Consider the following 22,314-nt stretch of genomic DNA (forward strand, 5'->3'; position numbering starts at 1 on the left):
TCCTTCCTTCTTTGATCTGCATAAGATTTCTGCCTATCAAATGCCTCTTTCAGACGGTCACGGATTAATCTGACTATGTCCTCCGTCTCTCGCACTAACTCAGGTCCCAACGTTTTCCTATCACGCAACTCAGTCCAACAGATCGGAGTGCGACATTTACGCCCATAGAGCGCTTCATAGGGTGCCATACGAATGCTGGTCTGATAACTGTTATTGTAAGCAAATTCAGCCAACGGCAAAAAGTTCTCCCAACTACCATGAAAATCGATTACGCAACCCCGCAACATATCCTCCAGAATCTGAATTACTCTCTCAGATTGACCATCAGTTTGTGGATGAAAGGATGTACTATAATCCAATCTTGTTCCCAAAGCCGTATGTAACGCCTTCCAAAATCTCGAAGTAAATCTCGGATCTCGATCAGAAATAATAGACAATGGAACACCATGCAATCTGACAATCTCTGAAATATACAATCTTGCCAGCTTATCCAAAGTATAATTTACTCGCACAGAAATGAAGTGAGATGACTTTGTAAGTCTGTCAACAATCAGCCAAACTGAATCTTTTTTCGAAGGAGTCATCGGCAAGCCAGTAACAAAATCCATAGTAATACGCTCCCATTTCCATTCAGGAATCTTGATAGGCTGTAACAAACCTGATGGATGTTGATGTTCTGCCTTAACTTGCTGACAAGTCAAACACCTAACCACAAAGTCAGATATGTCTTTCTTCATACCAATCCAATAATACCTCTCTCTCAAATTCCGGTACATCTTATCTCCTCCGGGGTGCATAGCATATGGACTACTATGAGCCTCAGTAAGGATAGTCTGCCTCAACTCAGCATCATCAGGCACACAATATCTACCTTTAAAGCATAAAACTTCATCCTGATCAATTGCGTAATCTGTGTGTGTCCCCTGCTCTACTTGCTCAAAGATGGAAAGCAAGGAGCTATCAAGGGGCTGCTTAGCTTTGATCTCATCAACCAAGGTCGGCTTAACTTGCAATTCTGCTAACAAAGTGCCATCGTCATATAAATTCATCTTGGCCATTAAAGACCTCAACTCTGATACCGTCTTTCGACTCAAAGCATCTGTTACAATGTTAGCTTTACCAGGGTGGTAATCAATCACGCAATCATAATCCTTTAGGAGCTCTAACCAGCGACGCTGTCTCAAATTAAGTTCCTTCTGGGTCAGAAGATACTTTAAGCTCTTATGATCTGTGAAAATATAACACTTCTCTCCATAAAGATAGTGTCTCCAAATCTTCAAGGCAAAAATTACTGCTGCCAACTCTAAATCATGAGTAGGATAGTTACTCTCATGCGGCCGCAGTTGACGGGATGCATAAGCCACCACCTTACTTTCCTGCATTAAAACACAACCAAGTCCTGAATGTGAAGCATCACTATACACTGTAAAATCCTTCCCGGACTCTGGTTGAATCAACACCGGTGCTTGAGTCAAAACCGCCTTTAATTTCTCAAAGTTCTCATGTTGTGCCTCGCCCCAGTCAAACAGCACATTCTTCCTTAACAACTTTATCAAAGGAGAAGCAATGATCGAGAAGCCCTCAACAAAACGTCGATAATAACCAGCCAAGCCCAAGAAACTGCGGATTTCAGATACGTTCTTAGGTCGTTTCCAATTCATAATAGCCTCTATCTTGCTGGGATCAACCTGAACACCTCGCGCAGAAATAATATGCCCCAGAAATGACACTTCTTGAAGCCAAAACTCACACTTGCTTAGTTTGGCATATAGACGATGTTCTCTCAAAGTCCGCAGAACGATCTTCAAATGCTCGTCATGCTCTGCCTCAGTACGAGAATAGATCAGAATATCGTCAATGAAGACCACTACAAATTGATCCAAATATGGTCGGAACACCCGATTCATCAAATCCATAAAAGCTGCATGAGCGTTCGTCAAACCAAAAGGCATCACTAAAAATTCATAATGACCATATCTAGTGCGAATGGCCGTTTTTGCAACATCATATCCTTTAACTTTCAATTGATATTACCCCGAACGAAGATCAATCTTAGAGAATACAGTAGCTCCTCGCAATTGATCAAACAAGTCATCAATCCTGGGTAATGGGTATTTATTCTTGTCCGTCATCTTGTTCAATTTCCGATAGTCAATACATAATCTTAGCGACCCATCCTTTTTTTTCACGAATAGAACTGGAGCTCCCCATGGTGAAGTACTATGTCGGATAAATCCTCGATCGAATAATTCTTGCAATTGGACTTTCAACTCCTTAAGTTCCTTTGGAGCCATACGATAAGGTGCCATAGAAATAGGTGAAGATCCTGGATAAGTCTCAATCTCGAACTCTACCTCTCTATCAGGAGGTAACCCAGGCAACTCCTCCGGAAAAACATCAGGAAACTCGCTAACTGTACGAATCTCCTCGATCGTGGCCAATGCACATTTGGTGTTCAAAATACAAGCAATGAAGGTCTCATATCCCTTCCGGATCATATGATCAATTTCCATCGCTGAAACTATATTGGAGAGATAACCACGCCGTTCACCAATTAACACAACAGTCCGACCATCTGAAGTCTTCAGAGTAGCCCGCTTGTATTCGCAATCCAGCTTTACCTTGTGTTTATTCAACCAATCCATTCCAAGAATTAGATCAAACTCCCCTAAAGGAAGTTCCATAAGATCAGCGAGAAAAATTTATCCCTGAACCTCGAGAGGACAACGCCTAAATACTTTATTCACTAATACCGCTTGTCCTACTGAACTTGTAACTGTAACAGTATTTTCAGTGTTCTCGATCGGAATCTGAAGGTTTCGAGATACTGAGCTCGATACATAGGAGTGAGTGGAGCCATTGTTCAATAATGCAAAGTATGGGGTAGAATAAATAGTAAATGTACCTGCAATAACCTCAGGCTCATCTCTGTCATCACGACGTCTAGTTGCATAAACTAAAGCTGGCTGTCTAGCCTCAGAAGCTGTTGGCCCTCTATTTTGCTGAGGTCGGGCTCTACTGTCTGTCCTGGACGCTGATCCTCGAGTCTTTCCTTGACTACGATCTCTAATTGGGGTCTGTACTGTAGTCTGCGAACGCACAAGAGTTTGGGTAGTGGTCTGCTCAAACGAAACTAACTGAGGACAATCCCTCCGATAATGACCACTAGACCCACACTGATAGCAAAGACCCATCTTCTTACGACACTCTCCTGAGTGCTGTTTACCACAATACTCACAAAGGGGCCCATTATAATACGACGAGGAACCGCCTCGACTGACAGCTAAAGGTGAGGATGCTGCAGGCCTGAAACGTGTATTGTTTCTTTGAGGGGCTGAAGTACGAGTCCTCTTCCCGGACTGTGCTGATGACTCCATCGGGCCTGAAAATTTCTTAGATCGATCTTGATCAACACGCTCTCTACCAGAAGCTAAAACCTCCACCTCTTCCGCATCTTTGGCTCTTCTCACCAGCACATCAAATATCTCATCCTGATGGGTTACAACTTGCCTACGCAGCTCGTATCTGAGTCCAAGGGCAAATTTACGACATCGATCTCTCTCCATAGGTACCATACTGAATCCATACTTCAGCAACTTCAGGAACTCGATCTCATATTCAGAAACAGTCATGTCTCCCTGAACCAGGTCTTGAAACTGTTGTCGTCTCTGAGCTAAGTAGCGCTCTCCCAAAAAACGGCTCCGAAAGCGATCCTTAAAGAAATTCCAGGTCAAACGATCGGTAGGAACACTACTGGTCACTGACTCCCACCAAGTGTAGGCATTGCCATCTAACATCGCCACAGCACCATGATATCTCTTAGTTGAGTCCAAACCCAACTGATCCATGCGTCTCTCTGTATCCTGGAGCCAATCCTCAGCTTCAGTAGGAGCTCCACCTATTTGTCCCCCAAAGTTCTAACTCCATTGGCAATCAAAGTCTGCGAAATAGGAACCTCAGATACAACACCAGTAGCTCTGACTGCTCCATGTATTAACTGCAGAAATTGTCTACCAAAATTCTCATCCAAAGCAACTCTGGTAGACTCTGACTCAATATCGGTCGCTCCTATTATCGGTGTAGTCATGCCAATACCAGCGGCAGGAGGCAGATCCGTTGGGGTCGTAGGAGCATGATCACCTATCGGAGGTAGGGGATCTACCCGTATCTCATCGATCGGATCTGCGAATCTAGCCACTCGACCTCGTCCACGGCTAGTTCGACAACTACGTCTAGCACTCATTTTGATGGATCTCAAGTTTACTACAGAAGATAAAACTTAGGGTTAGATAAGCACTTGGAGTCTCAAACATAGTTAAAATCTTAATAACTTTGTGACATGGCCTTAGTAACTCGTTTTGTAAATATTTCAAAATCGTATTTTCAATGTGGACTCATACACAATCCGAGGGTTAAAAACCAAAAGCTCTGATACCAATAAATGTAACCCCCTAGACCCGGCCTATGCGTTTCGACTAAGTCTAGTGGATCACATTATGATTATTAAAGACATTTTTCGCAACCGTTATTCCATCAATATAAAATCACATTATAAATAACATGAAATTATAAACAAATTATACTATCAAAATCCAACTCATAAATATAGTACAAATAAATAATAATTAATTTAAAAATTGTCTTCAAATTCAAAATCACAATAAACCGAGCAGTATTAGCAAAAGAGTTATCATTATAAAATTCGATATTTTAAAATAAGGTCCATGTCACCAAAATAAAATCAACTTGCCATATAAGAACATTACAATCTGATTTACTTCAAGAGATATGTTGATCCTCCAAGTGCTCGAACCAAGGTATCTAACCAACAGTATCTGAAAGGGGGAAACATTTTCAAAAGGTGAGCTAGGCTCAGTGTGTCCCAACATTTCCATAAAATCACAATAGGTACAAATCATAGTCCAGTAATCTCACAAATTCGTAAAAGAGTTTAACTTTTTGAAATCATAGTTTAAACCCTTTTTCTGGTACACCATCAGTAGTTCCCAAAATTATTTTCCATATAGCTTACTTTATGCACATAGCAAAAAGAAAGCCGACTTAAGGATAGGCTCTGAAGCTTGTATCCTTAAGCCCAAGTCAATAAGTCCATATAGCTTACCCTAAGCACACATCAAAGGAAAGCCGACCTAATGAAACATCTTGGGGCCCTCAAGAGTCACATTAGGCCCAGTTAGCTTGATCAGAGCTATTCCATCGTAATTCAATTCCAAAATTCAATTGCACCGTGACATAAATTCCATAAATCCAAAAACATGGTAATCATATACCATTTCAAAACAAAAATTTGATATCAGCCATATTCCATAAATTGTCACATTAAATTGGTGCATCCATAAAACAATAACCAATGAATTCGGTGTACCACATATTAAAACCAATAAAACAGTTCAATAATAAGTAGGGAACACACCTCGACAATAGATTCAAATAACAAATCTACTGATTGCTGGTTTCACCACGCTCTGCTACAGTTTTCGAACGGGTGAATACTGGCACACGTGGTTTAACTGATCTAGAAGAGCTAGGTCGAGCTGTCGAACGATCCGGAGAGTCTCTTGTACCTTCAAACAATAATATTTATCAGTCTCAAATCCTATTTAATTGTTCAAAGCTAAACTTCTTAAGTATATACGCATTTTTCGGGTTTGACTATCAATTTGAGGTATTTCGAGTCTGAATTTGGCCAAACGGATTGCGGAATCGGAATCAGGCGTCGAAAAACATAAAGTATGACTTTTCGAAAATTCAAATTCTTGGTCAAAGTCAAAGTCAAAGTCAACCACTTTGACCGTAGATTTGGAGACCTTCGGATTTGAATTTGACAAAACGGACCACGGAAACGGATTCGGCACGTCGAAAACTATCAGGATAGGTATACTCGGAAAAGATTAACGATCGTTTAATGCTCGGTCAAAGCCATTCTAAGTTTTGGTCAAAGAAAGTCAACGGTCAACGGTCAACGGTCGGATCAGGTCGGGTCAACGGTCGGGTCGGGTCAACGGTCGGGTCAACGGTCGGGTCGGGTCAGACCGGTCAAACCGGTTCAGACCGGTCAAACTGGTTCGAACCGGTTGAAACCGGTCAAACCGGTCAGAACCGGTTGAAAACCGTTAAACCGGTTTCCAGCAGCCACTCGCCCTGCGGCGGCGCGTGTGGCGCGTGAGGTGTCCTCCGGGGCCCTAAAAATCCCGGAAAAATTTCTAAAAATTATTTTGAGCGATTTCAAGATACTTACAACGATCGGTTCAAATTTTTGAACGGCGGAGAGCTCGATTTCAAATCGGCCGAATCTTTGACTGCACCACCTCCTCACGCGCCGCCGTCTACGGCGGACAAGGTTGACACCGGTGAACTCGGAACGGCACAAGGAACACGATGGTGCGGGAGGTGTCGTAAACGAGTAACGATCAGCGGTGAATTTAAGATTTCCTCGGCGATAGAGCTAACAAAACCGTCGCTACTTTGACTGGAAATTCCCGACGTTTGGCCGCGTTTCGCTTCAATTAATTTGAAGGGTTGGTTCCTCGCTCGATGATGAACACAACGGTGGTTTCAAAACAACGATCGGAATTCGGACGGCGTTTGGATCGGAGTTGAAAATGGAGGTGTGAGAGGAAGAAAATTGAAGAAAAGCTTTTGTGTTTTCTGATTGAAATCAGAAAACACGTTAGTTATAACAAACTTGCCGACACTTTTAGGGGAAATTCAGGGCTTGGTCCTTGAATTTCCTTTACTTTGAAAATGGCATACAAGTTTTCATAAATTATACTTTAGTCACTTAATTTCACCCATTTTCACAATTTACCTCCAATTTCAATTAAATATTATTTTGAAAATCAGGTTGTTACAGGTCAAATGTCTTTACTAATTTAAGAGTTTAATTACATGAAAAAACATTTTTAAATGGGAATAGTTGATTCACTCTTAAACCTATTTTAAAAAGAGTTAATTGTTTCTATCATCTTAAATTGGTACATAAACTTGTTAACACTCTAATTACTATCGCTCTCATTCTAGATTGGTCCTCAAACTATAATCTTCATTCCAAATCGATCCCAAACTTTTGAAAATCCCAATAACCTCCCCCAAAACCATACAAAAGTTTAGGGATGAAATGTTTAAGAGCCAATTTTAAAATATTGTAATTTGAGAATAAAATTAATACCATAAAAAGATTTCAAAGATTATTTTAAAATAAGAATCATATACAATGTCATTAACTCTAAAAATTATAGATGTTCAACCACCCGACAACCCTAATTTATGTACGACTTAATTTTATCCTAACCATTTGTAAGTCATAATTATGGGAAAAGAAATTGAATGTAGAGGACCACTAATTTCACCAAACAAAGAGCAACCCATTTTAACACGATGAAGATTCAATATTATTCACCCTGTTTATGGCACGATCTGTCCAGATATATCTGGTATTAATTACAACAATCTAACCCTTCCCCGTTTCCATTATTTCAGTTTAAAAGCTTACCTCTCGCGATCCATGCATGGCCTTCATCAAACCAGGCTTAGAATCAAGCTCATCTCAGTCTCGATCGCCTTCCACTCATCGGGTTTTTTGATAATGGGTCGCTCTACTTCATGCCATGAAAAGGAAGGGTTGAAAAGAGGGCCCTGGACTGCTGAAGAAGACCAAAAGCTCACCGCTTATATTCAACAACATGGCCATGGAAACTGGAGCTCCTTGCCTGAGAAAGCCGGTGAATGATTTATGAACTCTATGAGCTTGAATTTTATGTTCTTTTTATTGCGTTTAATCTTTTATTTGTTTTGTTTTTAGGGTTAAAGCGATGTGGTAAGAGTTGTAGGTTGAGATGGATTAACTATCTACGACCTGATATCAAGAGAGGAAAGTTTAGTTTACAGGAAGAACAAACCATTATTCAGCTCCATGCTTTTCTTGGCAACAGGTGATCATTAAGATTCCAGTCTTTTTTTTTTTCCTTTGTTTGATCTTGAAAAGAAATCCATGGAGCTTTGAATTGTGTTCTTTTTTGTTTTGGTTTTATAATTTTAGATGGTCGGCTATAGCTGTTCATTTGCCGAAGAGAACTGATAATGAGATCAAGAACCACTGGAACACTCATCTAAAGAAGAGGCTAATCAAGATGGGGATCGATCCTGTGACCCACAAGCCTCGGGTCGATGCACTCGGCTCGTTTGGACATGGATGTCACGATGCGAATTTAAACCATATGGCTCAGTGGGAAAGGGCTCGCCTCGAAGCGGAAGCGAGAGCTGCAGTTAGCCGTGATTCGTCGAATAAACAGGCCTTGCCGAATCTCGGCCGAATCCAACCGAAGTTTCACCCCGGGACTGATCCTCTACCTATAAGCACGCCGAGACCAAAGTGTCTCGATGTGCTCAAAGCGTGGGAAGGTATGGTTACCGGCATGTTTAACTTCCCTAACCGAGACAACATTGACTCTCCAACCTCGATGTCGAACTCCTCAAGTGCTCCGATTCAAATTCCGATCGGTGAAACCGTCGTAGATTGCAATGCCACCGATCATTTATATACATACAATGAATTGGTTTACATGGATGAATGGAAACGTACTAATCAAATGCAAGAACTAGAAGACTGGAAGGATGAGTCTACATCGTCGACAATGGCATTAACACAAGATCAGGTGACGACGTACGCAACCGAAAACACGTGGTTTACCGATAACATAGCGGCTGCTGCTGCAGATTTTAAGGAGGACTCATCAGAATCAGATGCTTTGATTGGTATTCCAGTTTCATTTTCATCGAAGGAAGTTGAAGCATCAAATGGAAGCTGCCCAATAGCCGATAGTGTCTGGATGTTAGAGTAATGTATCACCATTTTGTAATATTGTGCAGTACAATGATCATTTTGTTTTGTCAATCACCGCGAATCGACAGAGTTTATGCGTGCATGCAATGATTAATCATTTCGAATGTGATTCTGAATCAGACTGCTAATTATTTTCGAACGTCAATGTTATGATTAATGATTATTTCGAACGTTCAGGCACCAAATTAGAGAATTCAAGATCAATAAATCTTGAAACATATATGATGCTAATTATTTCAACGCCAAAACAAATATATCAGAAGGTCTAGTCGTCTAAAGTAGGAGCCAAGGAGGAGGAAGGACCCCTAGGCAGAGATGCATCGAGGGGTCAGTGAACAGTCGTTCTTGAAAATGTTAAATACTCATAAGTTATATATTTTTATTTTTGACAATTTATTTTTACTCTTAAAATTTAATAAATCCATCCCAACATAAAATATTGTGTTCATCCTAATCTATCCTTGATCTTAGTCTTTTCAAACTCTGCAAATTACAATCAAATCACAATCTCAAATAATAAACATATAAATAATTATCGCAAAAATAATTAGAGAATTTAAGTATTAAATATATTTAATCTCAAGTTTTACTATGTATTATATGAACAATAATATCAATAGAACAAAATTCAAATCGAAAACAATATTCAAGTGGGGTGGTCAATTTTATCACCAAAACCAAGTGGTTGGATTCGTTTATTTAGATTGGACTCGTTTATTTAGACATTCATTCATAAATTTTCAGGTAGCCCAATTCCAGTTGATTATCATCGCTTATATATTCACCACACATCACTAATACTCTTCACTCCCAACCAATTTTCCTCTCTTTCTCATATTCTGTCCTTTTTTTCTCTTCTCAACTAATCACTTCAATTAACCATTCAGTAAAAGAAAATCAAAATTCATTCACTCAACTCCCAATTCTCAGGCAGCCTGTTATTTCGTTTTGCTTCGGTTTACGGCCAAAATGTGGCAGCGGTCGTCTCTGAACAACGGCAATAAGAAGGTGGCCGGTTTAAAGAGAGGGCAGTGGACAGCTGAAGAACGAAATACTAATGGCTTACATTAAAAATCATGACCACGGATGTTGAAAGTATTGTTAAAATGATTTTCAAGTTTGACAACCAACTTTGAAAAAATGGTTTTCAAAGTTTGTAAATGTTTCTTTGAAAAATAGTTTTTCAAAGTTTGGTAGATGTTTGTTGAAAAATCATAATGGGATAATCACAATTAATCCCTAGGCTTTAGGGTATTTACAAGATTAAGTCCTTAAGTTTCAACTATAAATACCCTAGCTCATTTAGTTTCAAACCATCACCAAAAAAATCATTTCTTTCTCCCAATACTAGAGAGCTTTATTGTGAGTAGTGAGTGTTTTTGTAAACACCTGTAATTTTCTCTCTAGTAAAAGATTTGCAGCAGTCCGGAGACGTAAGCAAAATTGGCTGAACTCCATTATCAATTTCGGTATTATTTTTCCGTTTTTATTTCGTATTCTCACTAATCTGGTTATAGGGAAATTACTTGTTTACTCGTTTATTTCCCAACAACTGGTATCAGAGCTTTTGATTGTGAATTTTGTCAATTTTTTGCGAGGTTACTATTAATTACTATTCACGTGAATAGTGAATTTCCTGAATAGTAAAAAAATTTATCGGCGATACGAGCTTGTCGACGGAGGTGTTCTAATACGGTGGTTCGCAAGAATTGTTAGAAACGATCCAAACGAAACCAGATTCGAGTGAGAGCGATGGCTGCAGACGAAGGGAATGTGAAAATTGAAAAGTTCGATGGTGCGGACTTTGGCTTTTGGAAGATGCAGATTGAAGATTTTCTGTACTAGAAAAATCTATATCAACCTCTCTCGGGAAAGCAACCAGAGGGCATGAAGAATGAAGACTGGGATCTTCTCGACAGACAAGCCCTCGGAGTTATCCGACTGACGTTATCCCGCAATGTTGCTTTCAACATAGCAAAGTAAAAGACCACGACGAGTCTTATGGCGGCTCTCTCCAGTATGTATGAGAACCACCAGCCTCAAACAAAGTGCACTTGATGAGGCGATTATTCAATTTGCGGATGACGGAAGGGGCATCGATGGCACAACACCTAAATGACTCAACACAATCACAACTCAGTTGAGTTCAGTGGAAATTGAATTCGATTATGAAGTTCGAGCTTTAATTCTCTTATCATCTCTACCAAACAGTTGGAATGCTACTGTTACAGCAGTTAGCAGCTCGTCGGGAAATAGTAAATTGAAATTCGATGATGTTCGGATCTGGTACTGAGCGAAGAAATTCGACGGAGAGAATCGGGTGAAGCATCACCTCCTCAGCCTTGCACACGAGTCCAGAGGGAGAACTTCAAAAAGAAATTCAAATCATGGCAGATCGAAATCCAAACGGAGAAAATCCAGAACGGGAAAGAGATATTTTACCTGTTATAATTGTGGCAAGAAGGTCACTTTAAAAGAGATTGTCGAGCACTGAAGAAAATTACCAGTGCACATGAATCTGCCAACGTGACAGATGAGACAGGTGACGCCATGATTCTAAGCGTCAACAGTCCGATTGAATCATGGATCTTGGATTCAGGGGCATCTTTCCACTCCACCCCATGCCGAGAAATCATGGAAAATTATGTCAGTGGTGATTTTGGGAAGGTTCATCTAGCTAATGATGAAACCTTGAAGATCGTCAGAAAGGAGACATCCGACTAAAGTTGCCAAACTAGACCACCGGGACACTGAAAGGTGTGAGACATATTCCTAGCCTCAAAAGAAATTTGATTTATGTAGGACAGCTTGATGGTGAATGACTTAGCACAACCTTTTCAGGCTGTGAATGGAAGATTACCAAAAGAGCACTCGTCATTGCTCGTGGTAAGAAAACTGGTACTCTCTATATAACCTCAAATTAGAGAATATCATTGCAGTAGTAGATGCTGATGGAAAATCAAACATATGGCACCAAAGGCTTGGCCATAAGAGCGAGAAAGGGATGAAGACACTTTTGTCAAAGGGAAGTTGCCGGATCTAAAGAATGTAGATGTTGGACTATGCGAGGATTGCATCTTTGGCAAACAAATAAAGTCAGCTTTGCAAAGATTGGTAAGATACCCAAGGCTGAAAAGTTAGAGTTGGTTCATAATGATGTATGGGGACCATCTCCAGTTCCATCTCTTGCAGGCTCATTATATTATGTCACCTTCATCGATGATTCTACAAGGAATGTGTAGGTTTATTTTCTGAAGAAGAAATCAGAAGTCTTTGATACCTTCAGAAAATGGAAAGCCATGGTGGAAAATGAGACTGGTTTGAAAGTCAAGCGGTTGAGGTCTGATAATGGAGGAGTACAGAAATCATAGATTCAGAGATTTCTGCGCAAATAATGGGATCAAGATGGAGACAACAGTTCCCATGACACCGCAGCAGAATGGCGTAGCAGAACGCATGAACAGAACTCTGAATGAACGTGCCAGAAGCATGAGGATACATGCCGGATTGCCCAAATATGGGCTAGATCAAGCAGCTTAATAAACATTTCACACTTAAGAGTATTTGTGTAACACCCCCAACCCATACCCGACCCGGATATGAGTCAGAGATACTACATTGACTTTAAAACACAACTCTTAATAAATAATAGTAAAATTTGATCTTATATTAAGAAAATACAATAATATACATACTGTAATATAAGTTTACCAAAATTCAGAGCATACACAACTTAACCCTTTAATTACATGCCAACTGCTATTTACATAACAAAATGACCTACTGATTAAGTTACTTCTGATCTGATGGTTGCAGGAGTAATACTGTCAAGCTGCTTCACCTGTCTCGTCTATTTCCTCGGATCCTACGTGTGAAACACTCACACGCTAAGTCATCGACTTAGTGAGGCAATAATAATAATAAGGCAATGTAATGAAAATGTCATGATCATATGAAATGAGATGCAAACATGTACTTAATCAATGTAGTATACATCATTAATATCCATACCTGTAAGCGTATGACTGTAACATTCATGAATCTGTATTAATAAGTTTATTGGCCCATGATAGCATATTGAGAACCTAAGGTATCGGAGTAGTGTGAGGTTGTGCACTATGCTGTCACCACAGCTCGTATAAATGCACCGAAGTGCCCCGTAGAATTGCACCGTAGTGCCATATAATGATGTCCATAAGGACCACATAGAATTCCTTAAGAATCATATACATATACTATGGATCAAGTATGTGTCTTTCAAGACTTCACACATGTTCCAAAGGATATACATATGTCCTAAAGAACCGCGTAGAATTGCACCGTAGTGCCATATATGATGTCCATAAGGACCACATAGAATTCCTTAAGAATCATATACATATACTAGGGATCAAGTATGTGTCTTTCAAGACTTCACACATGTTCCAAAGGATATACATATGTCCTAAAGAACCGCGTAGACCCTCTACCCTTGGCATGCCAACTATATCTATAGTTCTCATCTACATAACATGGGCTTTTACATTTCACGTAGTCTATATCGCGTAGACATGTAATTTCTTACCTTTTCACATAGCTCATAATTTTCCCACATATTCATGTCATATAATGCATTTTCATATGAACTCATGTTATGTCTCATAATACAGAATATGCTCTGTATCAAGATATAAAAATCTAGACTTATCACAAGTCTAGAATGCAGGATATTTCTATAATCATGCTATGCATATGCACTCACCTATACTTCTTTGCCTTTTCCTCGATCGATTCTACTTGTAGATTGTTCCCGAACTCGAGTAGGCTCGGTATCTACATAAACATAATTTTCAAGATGATCATCAGATGTCTATGTCTTGAAATTAAGCTTTAATAGCTTACTAATTTATGGAATTTATAGCTTAGTCTTTCTTTCTTTTCTCTCTTTTTTCTCATGGGGGAATCGGTTCCCCCCCTGGGGTATCGATTCCCCACTAGCATTCTGGAATTCATATTCGTTGAGGGGGTATCGATTCCCCCCTGGGGGTATCGATTCCCCTATATATTCTGGAAATTCATATTCGTTGAGGGGTATCGGTTCCCCTTGAATGGATACCGATTCCCCTAACCCAGAAATCCTATTTGAGCCCAGAAATCGTCTCATTTCAGCTCAAACATACATATTTCAATCCCTTTAATCCTCTTAGCTCTCATACTTACTTAAACTAATTATTATCCATTCAATACCTCTAAAACTAAGAAAACTACTCATCCATATAGAATTGAAGAATCTAACTCCAATTCCAACTTGTTCTAATTTCAATTCCATGACTTCATACTTCTTAATTAGCTTATTGACAAGTCAAAAATCTTATTCAAACATCAAAAACTCATCCATATCAAAATTTCATCTAAAAACTCATTTTCCAAATCTATCTCTAAAACGCTTATCTTGTAGTTTAATGTCATATAAGCTTTCCTTTAGCTTATATAACATCCAAACTTTCAATTCCAATCTTAAAAATCAAGAAACTACCAAGGTTCAGTTTCTTACCTTTACTTGCAAGCTCCACGTTTGGGAGAAGGAAGAGAAGAAAATAAGGAAGAAGGAAGAAAAAAAGAGAATTCTGGAACGTGGTTCTAATATAATCCCCAAGTAATTTTAATCAATTCATTTACTCAATTACTCTTTTACCCTTTTAATTCCCCTTCTTTATAATTAAATCCTACACCAAATAACTCAAAAATCATTACACTCTTCCATCATATTACTTAAATCACCAAGTTGAAACTTTGCAAATTAATCACTAACCGGCATGGAGGATGTTACAAATCTCTCCCCCTTAAGAAAATTCGTCCTCGAATTTTCATTGCACAAACAAATGAGGGTATTGCTGTCGCATATCCTCTTCACGCTCCCACGTTGCTTCTTCTACTTTGTGATTTCTCCACAACACTTTGACCAAAGGAATAGTCTTGTTCCTCAATTGCTTAACTTCATTTGCTAAAATTTGAATCGGTTCTTCCTCATAAGTCATATCCGGTTGTACCTCGATCTCTTCTGGATTTACAATATGGGAGGGATCCGATCGATATCTTCGAAGCATTGAAACGTGAAAGACATCATGTATCTTTTCCATCTCAGGTGGTAAAGTTAGCTGATATGCTACAGGTCCTACTTTCTTTACAATCTCATATGGTCCAATAAACCGAGGACTCAATTTTCCTTTTCGACCAAATCTCAACACCTTCTTCCATGGAGACACTTTTAAAAACACTTTATCTCCCACTTGAAATTCAATTTCTTTCCTTTTTAGATCTGCATATGATTTCTGTCTGTCTGCTGCAGCTTTGAGGTTACTCTGAATTATCAGGACCTTTTCTTCTACTTCCTGAATCAACTCAGGACCAAGCACTTCTTTATCTTTAAGCTCGTACCAGTTCAAAGGCGTACGACATTTCCTTCTATAAAGAGCTTCATAGGGAGCCATCTTTATACTCGACTGATAACTATTGTTGTAAGCGAACTCTGCCAGCGGTAAATATTTTTCCCATGATCCTTTAAATTCCATTACGCATGCTCTCAGCATATCTTCCAATACCTCAATAGTTCTCTCTGATTGCCCATCAGTCTGAGGATGAAAAGCCGTACTAAAGTTTAAACGAGTCCCCAACGCTCCATGCAAATTTCCAGAATCTAGAAGTGAATCGAGGGTCCCGATCAGAGACTATGGAAACAGGTACTCCATGCAATCTAATAACTTCTCTAATATACAGCTCTGCATACTTTTCCATAGAGAAATCTGTTCTAACCGGGAGGAAATGCGCTGACTTAGTTAATCGATCAACAATTACCCAGATTGATTCTCTTTTGTTCGGAGTCAAGGGTAACCCCGCAACAAAATCCATCGTAACATTTTCCCATTTCCATTGAGGAATGAAAAGCGGTTGCAATAATCCTGATGGAACTTGATGCTCGGCTTTGACTTGTTGACATATCAAACACTTAGACACAAATTCTGTGATGCTTCGCTTCATCCTTGACCACCAAAATCGATCCTTCAAATCCATATACATCTTGGTTCCACCCGGGTGCATCGTCAATGGACTACAATGAGCCTCTGTTAATATCTCCTTCTTCAAGTCGTCATTGTCGGGTATTACAATTCTTCCTTTACAATATAGATTTCCATCTGACTTAATCTCAAAGTCTTTAATCTCTTTGTTCTTTACTTGTTCAATTCTTTTCAAACACCTTTCATCTTTACTTTGTAATTCTCCTATTCATTCCAACCATGTTGGTTTAAGGGTTAATTCTGCACAAAGACCACCGTCTCCCGTTAAAGATAATCTTGCATCCATAGCTCGTAAAGCTGCAAACGTCTTTCTACTCAGAGCATCTGCTACCACATTAGCCTTTCCGGGATGATAGTCAATTATCACATCATAATCCTTTAAGAACTCTACCCATCTACGTTGTCTCAAATTCAATTCTTTTGAGTCATCAGGTACTTCAGGCTCTTATGATCCGTATATAAGTAACAACGCTCCCCATAAAGATAATGACGCCAAATCCTGAGGGCGAATACTACAAAGCCATTTCTAAATCATGAGTGGGGTAATTTCTTTCATGTGGTTTCAACTGTCTCGATGCGTACGCTACCACTTTTCCTTCTTGCATTAATACACACCCCAACCGTTATGGGATGCGTCACTGTATACTACAAAATTCTTGCCAGATTCCGGTTGAACCAATATCGGAGTTTCCGTCAGAATTCTCTTTAAAGCTTCGAAGCTTTCTTGACATTCAGAAGTCCAAAAAAATGGTACGTTCTTTCTCATTAGCTTTGTTAGAGGCAGTACAATCATAGAAAAATTCTTAACGAATCTTCGATAGTAACCGGCAAGTCCCATAAAACTCCGAACTTCAGACACATTCTTAGGAACTTCTCAATCCATTAGCTTTAACCTTCTGAGGGTCTACTCTAATCCCAACTGCCGAGATCACATGCCCTAAGAAAATTACTTCGTCTAGCCAAAATTCACATTTAGACAATTTCGCATAGAGATTTTTATCCCTGAGAATTTGCAAAACTAGCCTCAAATGTGTGCTGTGCTCTTCAATGGACTTCGAGTAAACCAGTATGTCATCAATAAAGACAACAACAAACTGGTCCAGATAAGGCTGAAAAATCCTGTTCATAAGATCCATGAAAGCAGATGGTGCATTCGTTACTCCGAATGGCATTACGATGAATTCATAATGACCATATCTCGTTCTGAAAGCTGTTTTCGGAATATCTTTCTCATGGATCTTCAATTGATGATAACCGAACGTAAATCAATCTTCGAAAATACCGAAGCTCTTTTAGTTGATCAAACAAGTCATCAATGCGCGGAAGGGGATACTTGTTCTTGATGGTCACCTTATTGAGCTGTCGATAGTCAATGCAAAGGCGCATTGATCCATCCTTCTTTTTAACAAATAACACCGGAGCTCCCCAAGGCGATACACTTGGTTGGATAAATCCCTTCTCTAGCAATTCTTGTAATTGATTCTTTAACTCTGCAATTCTTTCGGAGCCATTCGATAAGGTGACATTGCAATCGGAGCTGTTCCGGCACTACTTCAATTTGAAAATCTACCTCTCTATCCGGAGGTAATCCTGGCAACTCAGCCGGGAAAACTTCAGGGAATTCTTGAACAATTGGTATCTCCTCTAAACTTTTCCCTTGAGCTCTTGAATCAATCACATTTGCAAGAAAACCCTGACATCCTTGTAGCAATAATTTCTTGGCAGACATCACAGATATTACATTTGCTAAAGGATTACACATTTCACTGATCACATTAACTTCTATTCCTTCTGGACTCTTCAGGGTTACCTTTTTCAATCTACAGTCGACATTCCCATAATAATGAAACAACCAATCCATTCCCAGAATCACTTCAAACTCGTCAAAGGGTAATTCCATCAGATTAGCAGGGAATTCAATTCCCTGAACCTTTATGGGACACCCCTTACAGACTTTCCACCTGAGTACTATGCCCTAACGGATTAGTTACTATCATCACATTACTCGTAGCTTCTATAGGAATCCTCCTTTACTAACTTACTTGTAATATAAGAATAATTAGAACCCGGATCAATCAGTACCAATACTAATTTATCATATCCCTGAAAAGTACCTGCTATAACATCAGGGTCATCCCGGTCTTCACTGGTCTTTAGGTTGTATACTCGAGCAGTGGATCGAACTTCAGGTTGAGCAGAGAATTCAGACAGGTTCCTTCCTCTGCCTCTTCCTCGTCCTCTTTGTGAGAAAGAACCAGCTCTTCCAGATGGTGCCGGCTCACCAACAATTAATGGACAATCCCGGACAAAATGTCCGGCATCCCCGCATCGAAACAAGTCCCAGCAGCCATACGACAAGTCCCATAATGATTTTTCCCACAGTGCTGACACTGTCTCCCTTGACTCGGAGTAGATCTCCAAACACCAGATTCCACTGACTGCGTCTGTCTAGGTCTTGCCTGACTTGCTCCCCTAGCAGACGATGCAACTGATTCTGATCTAGTTTGCGATCGAAATTCTGAGTCTCTTCCCCTTTTTGTTGGTACTGAGCTAGAAGAAGTAGTCGTCCTCTTTGATGTCTGAACTCTTGAGTCTCCAAATCTTTCATTCTGAGCCCTTTCAAGAGCTTTTGCACGATTGATCACCTCCTGGAACGAGGACATGTTTAGTACTATCAACATTTCTTTAAGTCTAGGGCGCAAGTCCTCCACGAACCACTCGCAAGCATCTTTTTCAGTAGGCACAAGCTCAGCTGCAAACCTGCTCAGCTTATTAAACTCACATTCATACTCATATACAGAGCGGCTCATCTGCTTCAAATTCATAAACTCCTGCTTCATTTGTCGGATAAACTGATCTCCAATATACTTGTTTTTAAATTCTTCTAAAAACAAAGACCAAGTCAACTGGTCGGTTGACATCCTCATGGTGACGTTCGTCCACCATATCCTCGCCTGACCCTCAATAAAGACACAGCTCCATCTAATTTTTCCACTTCGGAACAGTGGAGACCATCTAACATGATTTCAAATCATTCAACCAAAGATCCGCTGACACTGGACCTTCCTCAGCTTCTCCCTTAATTCGGGAGTTCCTAAACTTCTCAACTCTTTTGCTACATTAATTCTTTGAGTTAGTGGAGCAGGAGGTTGAAGAGCGTCAGAATAGCGTCTAACGTTCTGAAGAACGTATCTTGATCTTGCACAGGCATTCCTTGAGATGCCTGTTCTTCACCCTGCCTGGCCAGGGCAGGTGAATACTGCTTTCAGCATGCCTATCTTCTCCCGCTTCACTTCGGGAGCTATTATGTCCGGACATCTAATAAGAATAAACACATTGTTCTATAGCAAAACAGCATACCCATACTATACCAGATCAGAAGTTCTCGCTATTTGTTGGCATGTATTCCATTTAAAGACTCTATAGACTCTGGTTTATGCCTAGAATCGGCTAAACCATAGCTCTGATACCATTAAATGTAACACCCCCAACCCACCCGACCCGGATATGAGTCAGAGATACTACATTGACTTTAAACACAACTCTTAATAATAATAGTAAAATATTTGATCTTATATAAGAAAATACAATAATATACATACTGTAATATAAGTTTACCAAAATATTCAGAGCATACACAACTTAACTCTTTAATTACATGCCAACTGCTATTTACATAACAAAATGACCTACTGATTAAGTTGCTTCTGATCTGATAGTTGCAGGAGTAATACTGTCAAGCTACTTCACCTGTCTCGTCTATTTCCTCGGATCCTACGTGTGAAACACTCACACGCTAAGTCATCGACTTAGTGAGGCAATAATAATAAGGCAATGTAATGAAAATGTATGATCATATGAAATGAGATGCAAACATGTACTTCAATGTAGTATACATCATTAATATCCATACCTGTAAGCGTATGACTGTAACATTCATGAATCTGTATTAATAAGTTTATTGGCCCATGATAGCATATTGAGAACCTAAGGTATCGGAGTAATGTGAGGTTGTGCACTATGTTGTCACCACAGCTCGTATAAATGCACCGAAGTGCCCCGTAGAATTGCACCGTAGTGGCCATATGATATCCATAAGGACCACATAGAATTCCTTAAGAATCATATACATATATATAGATCAAGTATGTCTTTCAAGACTTCACACATGTTCCAAAGGATATACAATCCTAAAGACCGCGTAGAATGCACCGTAGTGCCATATATGATGTCCATAAGGACCACATAGAATTCCTTAAATCATATACATACTAGGGATCAAGTATGTGTCTTTTAAGACTTCACACATGTTCCAAAGGATATACATATGTCCTAAAGAACCGCGTAGACCCTCTACCCTTGGCATGCCAACTATACCTATAGTTCTCATCTACATAACATGGGCTTTTACATTTCACGTAGTCTATATCGCGTAGACATGTAATTTCTTACCTTTTCACATAGCTCATAATTTTTCCACATATTCATGTCATATAATGCATTTTCATATGAACTCATGTTATGTCTCATAATACAGAATATGCTCATGTATCAAGATATAAAAATCTAGACTTATCACAAGTCTAGAATGCAGGATATTTCTATAATCATGCTATGCATATGCACTCACTATACTTCTTTGCCTTTTCCTCGATCGATTCTACTTGTAGATTGTTCCCGAACTCGAGTAGGCTCGTATCTACATAAACATAATTTCAAGATGATCATCAGATGTCTATGTCTTGAAATTAAGCTTTAATAGCTTACTAATTTAAGGAATTTATAGCTTAGTCTTTCTTTCTTTTTTCTCTTTTTTTTTCTCATGGGGGAATCGGTTCCCCCCCGGGGTATCGATTCCCCACTAGCATTCTGGAATTCATATTCGTTGAGGGGGTATCGGTTCCCCCCTGGGGGTATCGATTCCCCTCTAGTATTCTGGAAATTCATATTCGTTGAGGGGGTATCGGTTCCCTGAATGGGTACCGATTCCCCTAACCCAGAAATCCTATTTTTGAGCCCAGAAATGTCTCATTTCAGCTCAAACATACATTTTCAATCCCTTTAATCCTCTTAGCTCTCATACACTTACTTAAACTAATTATTATCCATTCAATACCTCTAAAACTAAGAAAACTACTCATCCATATAGAATTGAAGAATCTAACTCCAATTTCAACTTGTTCTAATTTCAATTCCATGACTCATACTTCTTAATTAGCTTATTGACAAGTCAAAAATCTTATTCAAACATCAAAAACTCATCCATATCAAAATTCATCTAAAAACTCATTTTCCAAATCTATCTCTAAAACGCTTATCTTGTAGTTTTAATGTCATATAAGCTTCCTTTAGCTTATATAACATCCAAACTTTCAATTCCAATCTTAAAAATCAAAGAAACTACCAAGGTTCAGTTTCTTACCTTTACTTGCAAGCTCCACGTTTGGGAGAAGGAAGAGAAGAAAATAAGGAAGAAGGAAGAAGAAGAAATAAGAGAATTCTGGAACGTGGTTAATATAATCCCCAAGTAATATTTAATCAATTCATTTACTCAATTACTCTTTTACCCTCTTAATTCCCCTTCTTTATAATTAAATCCTACACCAAATAACTCAAAATCATTACACTCTTCCATCATATTACTTAAATCACCAAATGTTGAAACTTGCAAATTAATCACTAACCCGGCATGGAGGATGTTACAGTTTGGTTGTATTTCTTATGTACACATAAACTCTGCTGAAAGAAGTAAACTTGATGCAAAGTCCAACAAATGTGTCTTTGTTGGTTATGGTGGTGATGAGTTCGGTTATCGTTTTGGGACTACGAAAATTGGAAGATCATTAGAAGCAGAGATGTCATTTTCAATGAGAATGTGATGTACAAAGACAGATCAACCATAGATCAAGTAGCTCAAACATCGAAGCTGAAACAAAGGAATTTGCTGAGTTCGATGAGATTTCTGGAAATGATGTTCAGATCAGTCCGAAGCAGTTCAAGAAGAACCAGGCATACCGGAACTAAGACGCTCCTCCAGAATTCCTAAACCAACCCAACGGTATTCTTCTTCTTTGCATACTTGTTATTGACTGACAATGGTGAACCAGAGTGCTATGATGAAGTAATGCAAGTGGGTCAGTCAAGTGGGAGTCTTCCATGAAAGATGAGATGGACTCGCTTATGTCAAATCAGACGTGGGAATTAGCTGAATTACCACCAGGCAAGAAAGCGCTCCATAACAAGTGGATCTACAAGATCAAAAGAAGAGCACGATGGGAGCAAACGCTACAAAGCAATATTGGTTGTCAAAGGCTTTCAGCAAAAAAGGTATTGACTACAATGAAATTTTCTCTCCAGTGAAGCTATCTACAATTAGATTGGTGTTAAAAATTGTAG

General features: G+C 39.3%; 1 protein-coding gene across 1 annotated transcript; it reads left to right on the forward strand.

Moving 5' to 3' along the window:
- The first annotated feature begins 7,546 nt into the window (after positions 1 to 7,546).
- LOC120174531 (transcription factor MYB16-like) lies at positions 7,547 to 8,935 on the forward strand. The gene is made up of 3 exons (XM_039181348.1): positions 7,547 to 7,742; positions 7,823 to 7,952; positions 8,060 to 8,935. The coding sequence occupies exons 1-3, from the start codon at positions 7,607 to 7,609 to the stop codon at positions 8,859 to 8,861; spliced, it is 1,068 nt and encodes a 355-aa protein (XP_039037279.1). The 5' UTR covers positions 7,547 to 7,606; the 3' UTR covers positions 8,862 to 8,935.
- Positions 8,936 to 22,314: the final 13,379 nt, after the last annotated feature.

The sequence above is a fragment of the Hibiscus syriacus genome, unplaced genomic scaffold (genome assembly GCF_006381635.1).
Source record: "Hibiscus syriacus cultivar Baekdansim isolate YM2019G1 unplaced genomic scaffold, ASM638163v2 tig00003103_pilon, whole genome shotgun sequence".
Classification (NCBI taxonomy): Eukaryota; Viridiplantae; Streptophyta; class Magnoliopsida; order Malvales; family Malvaceae; genus Hibiscus; species Hibiscus syriacus.

Bases quoted from the DNA above. Each gene is read 5' to 3' on its own strand.
- LOC120174531 (XM_039181348.1), top strand. From the start codon at position 7,607: ATGGGTCGCTCTACTTCATGCCATGAAAAGGAAGGGTTGAAAAGAGGG. The intron at 7,743-7,822 runs GTGAATGATTTA...TTTTGTTTTTAG, and splicing joins CTCCTTGCCTGAGAAAGCCG to GGTTAAAGCGATGTGGTAAG. The intron at 7,953-8,059 runs GTGATCATTAAG...TTATAATTTTAG, and splicing joins CATGCTTTTCTTGGCAACAG to ATGGTCGGCTATAGCTGTTC.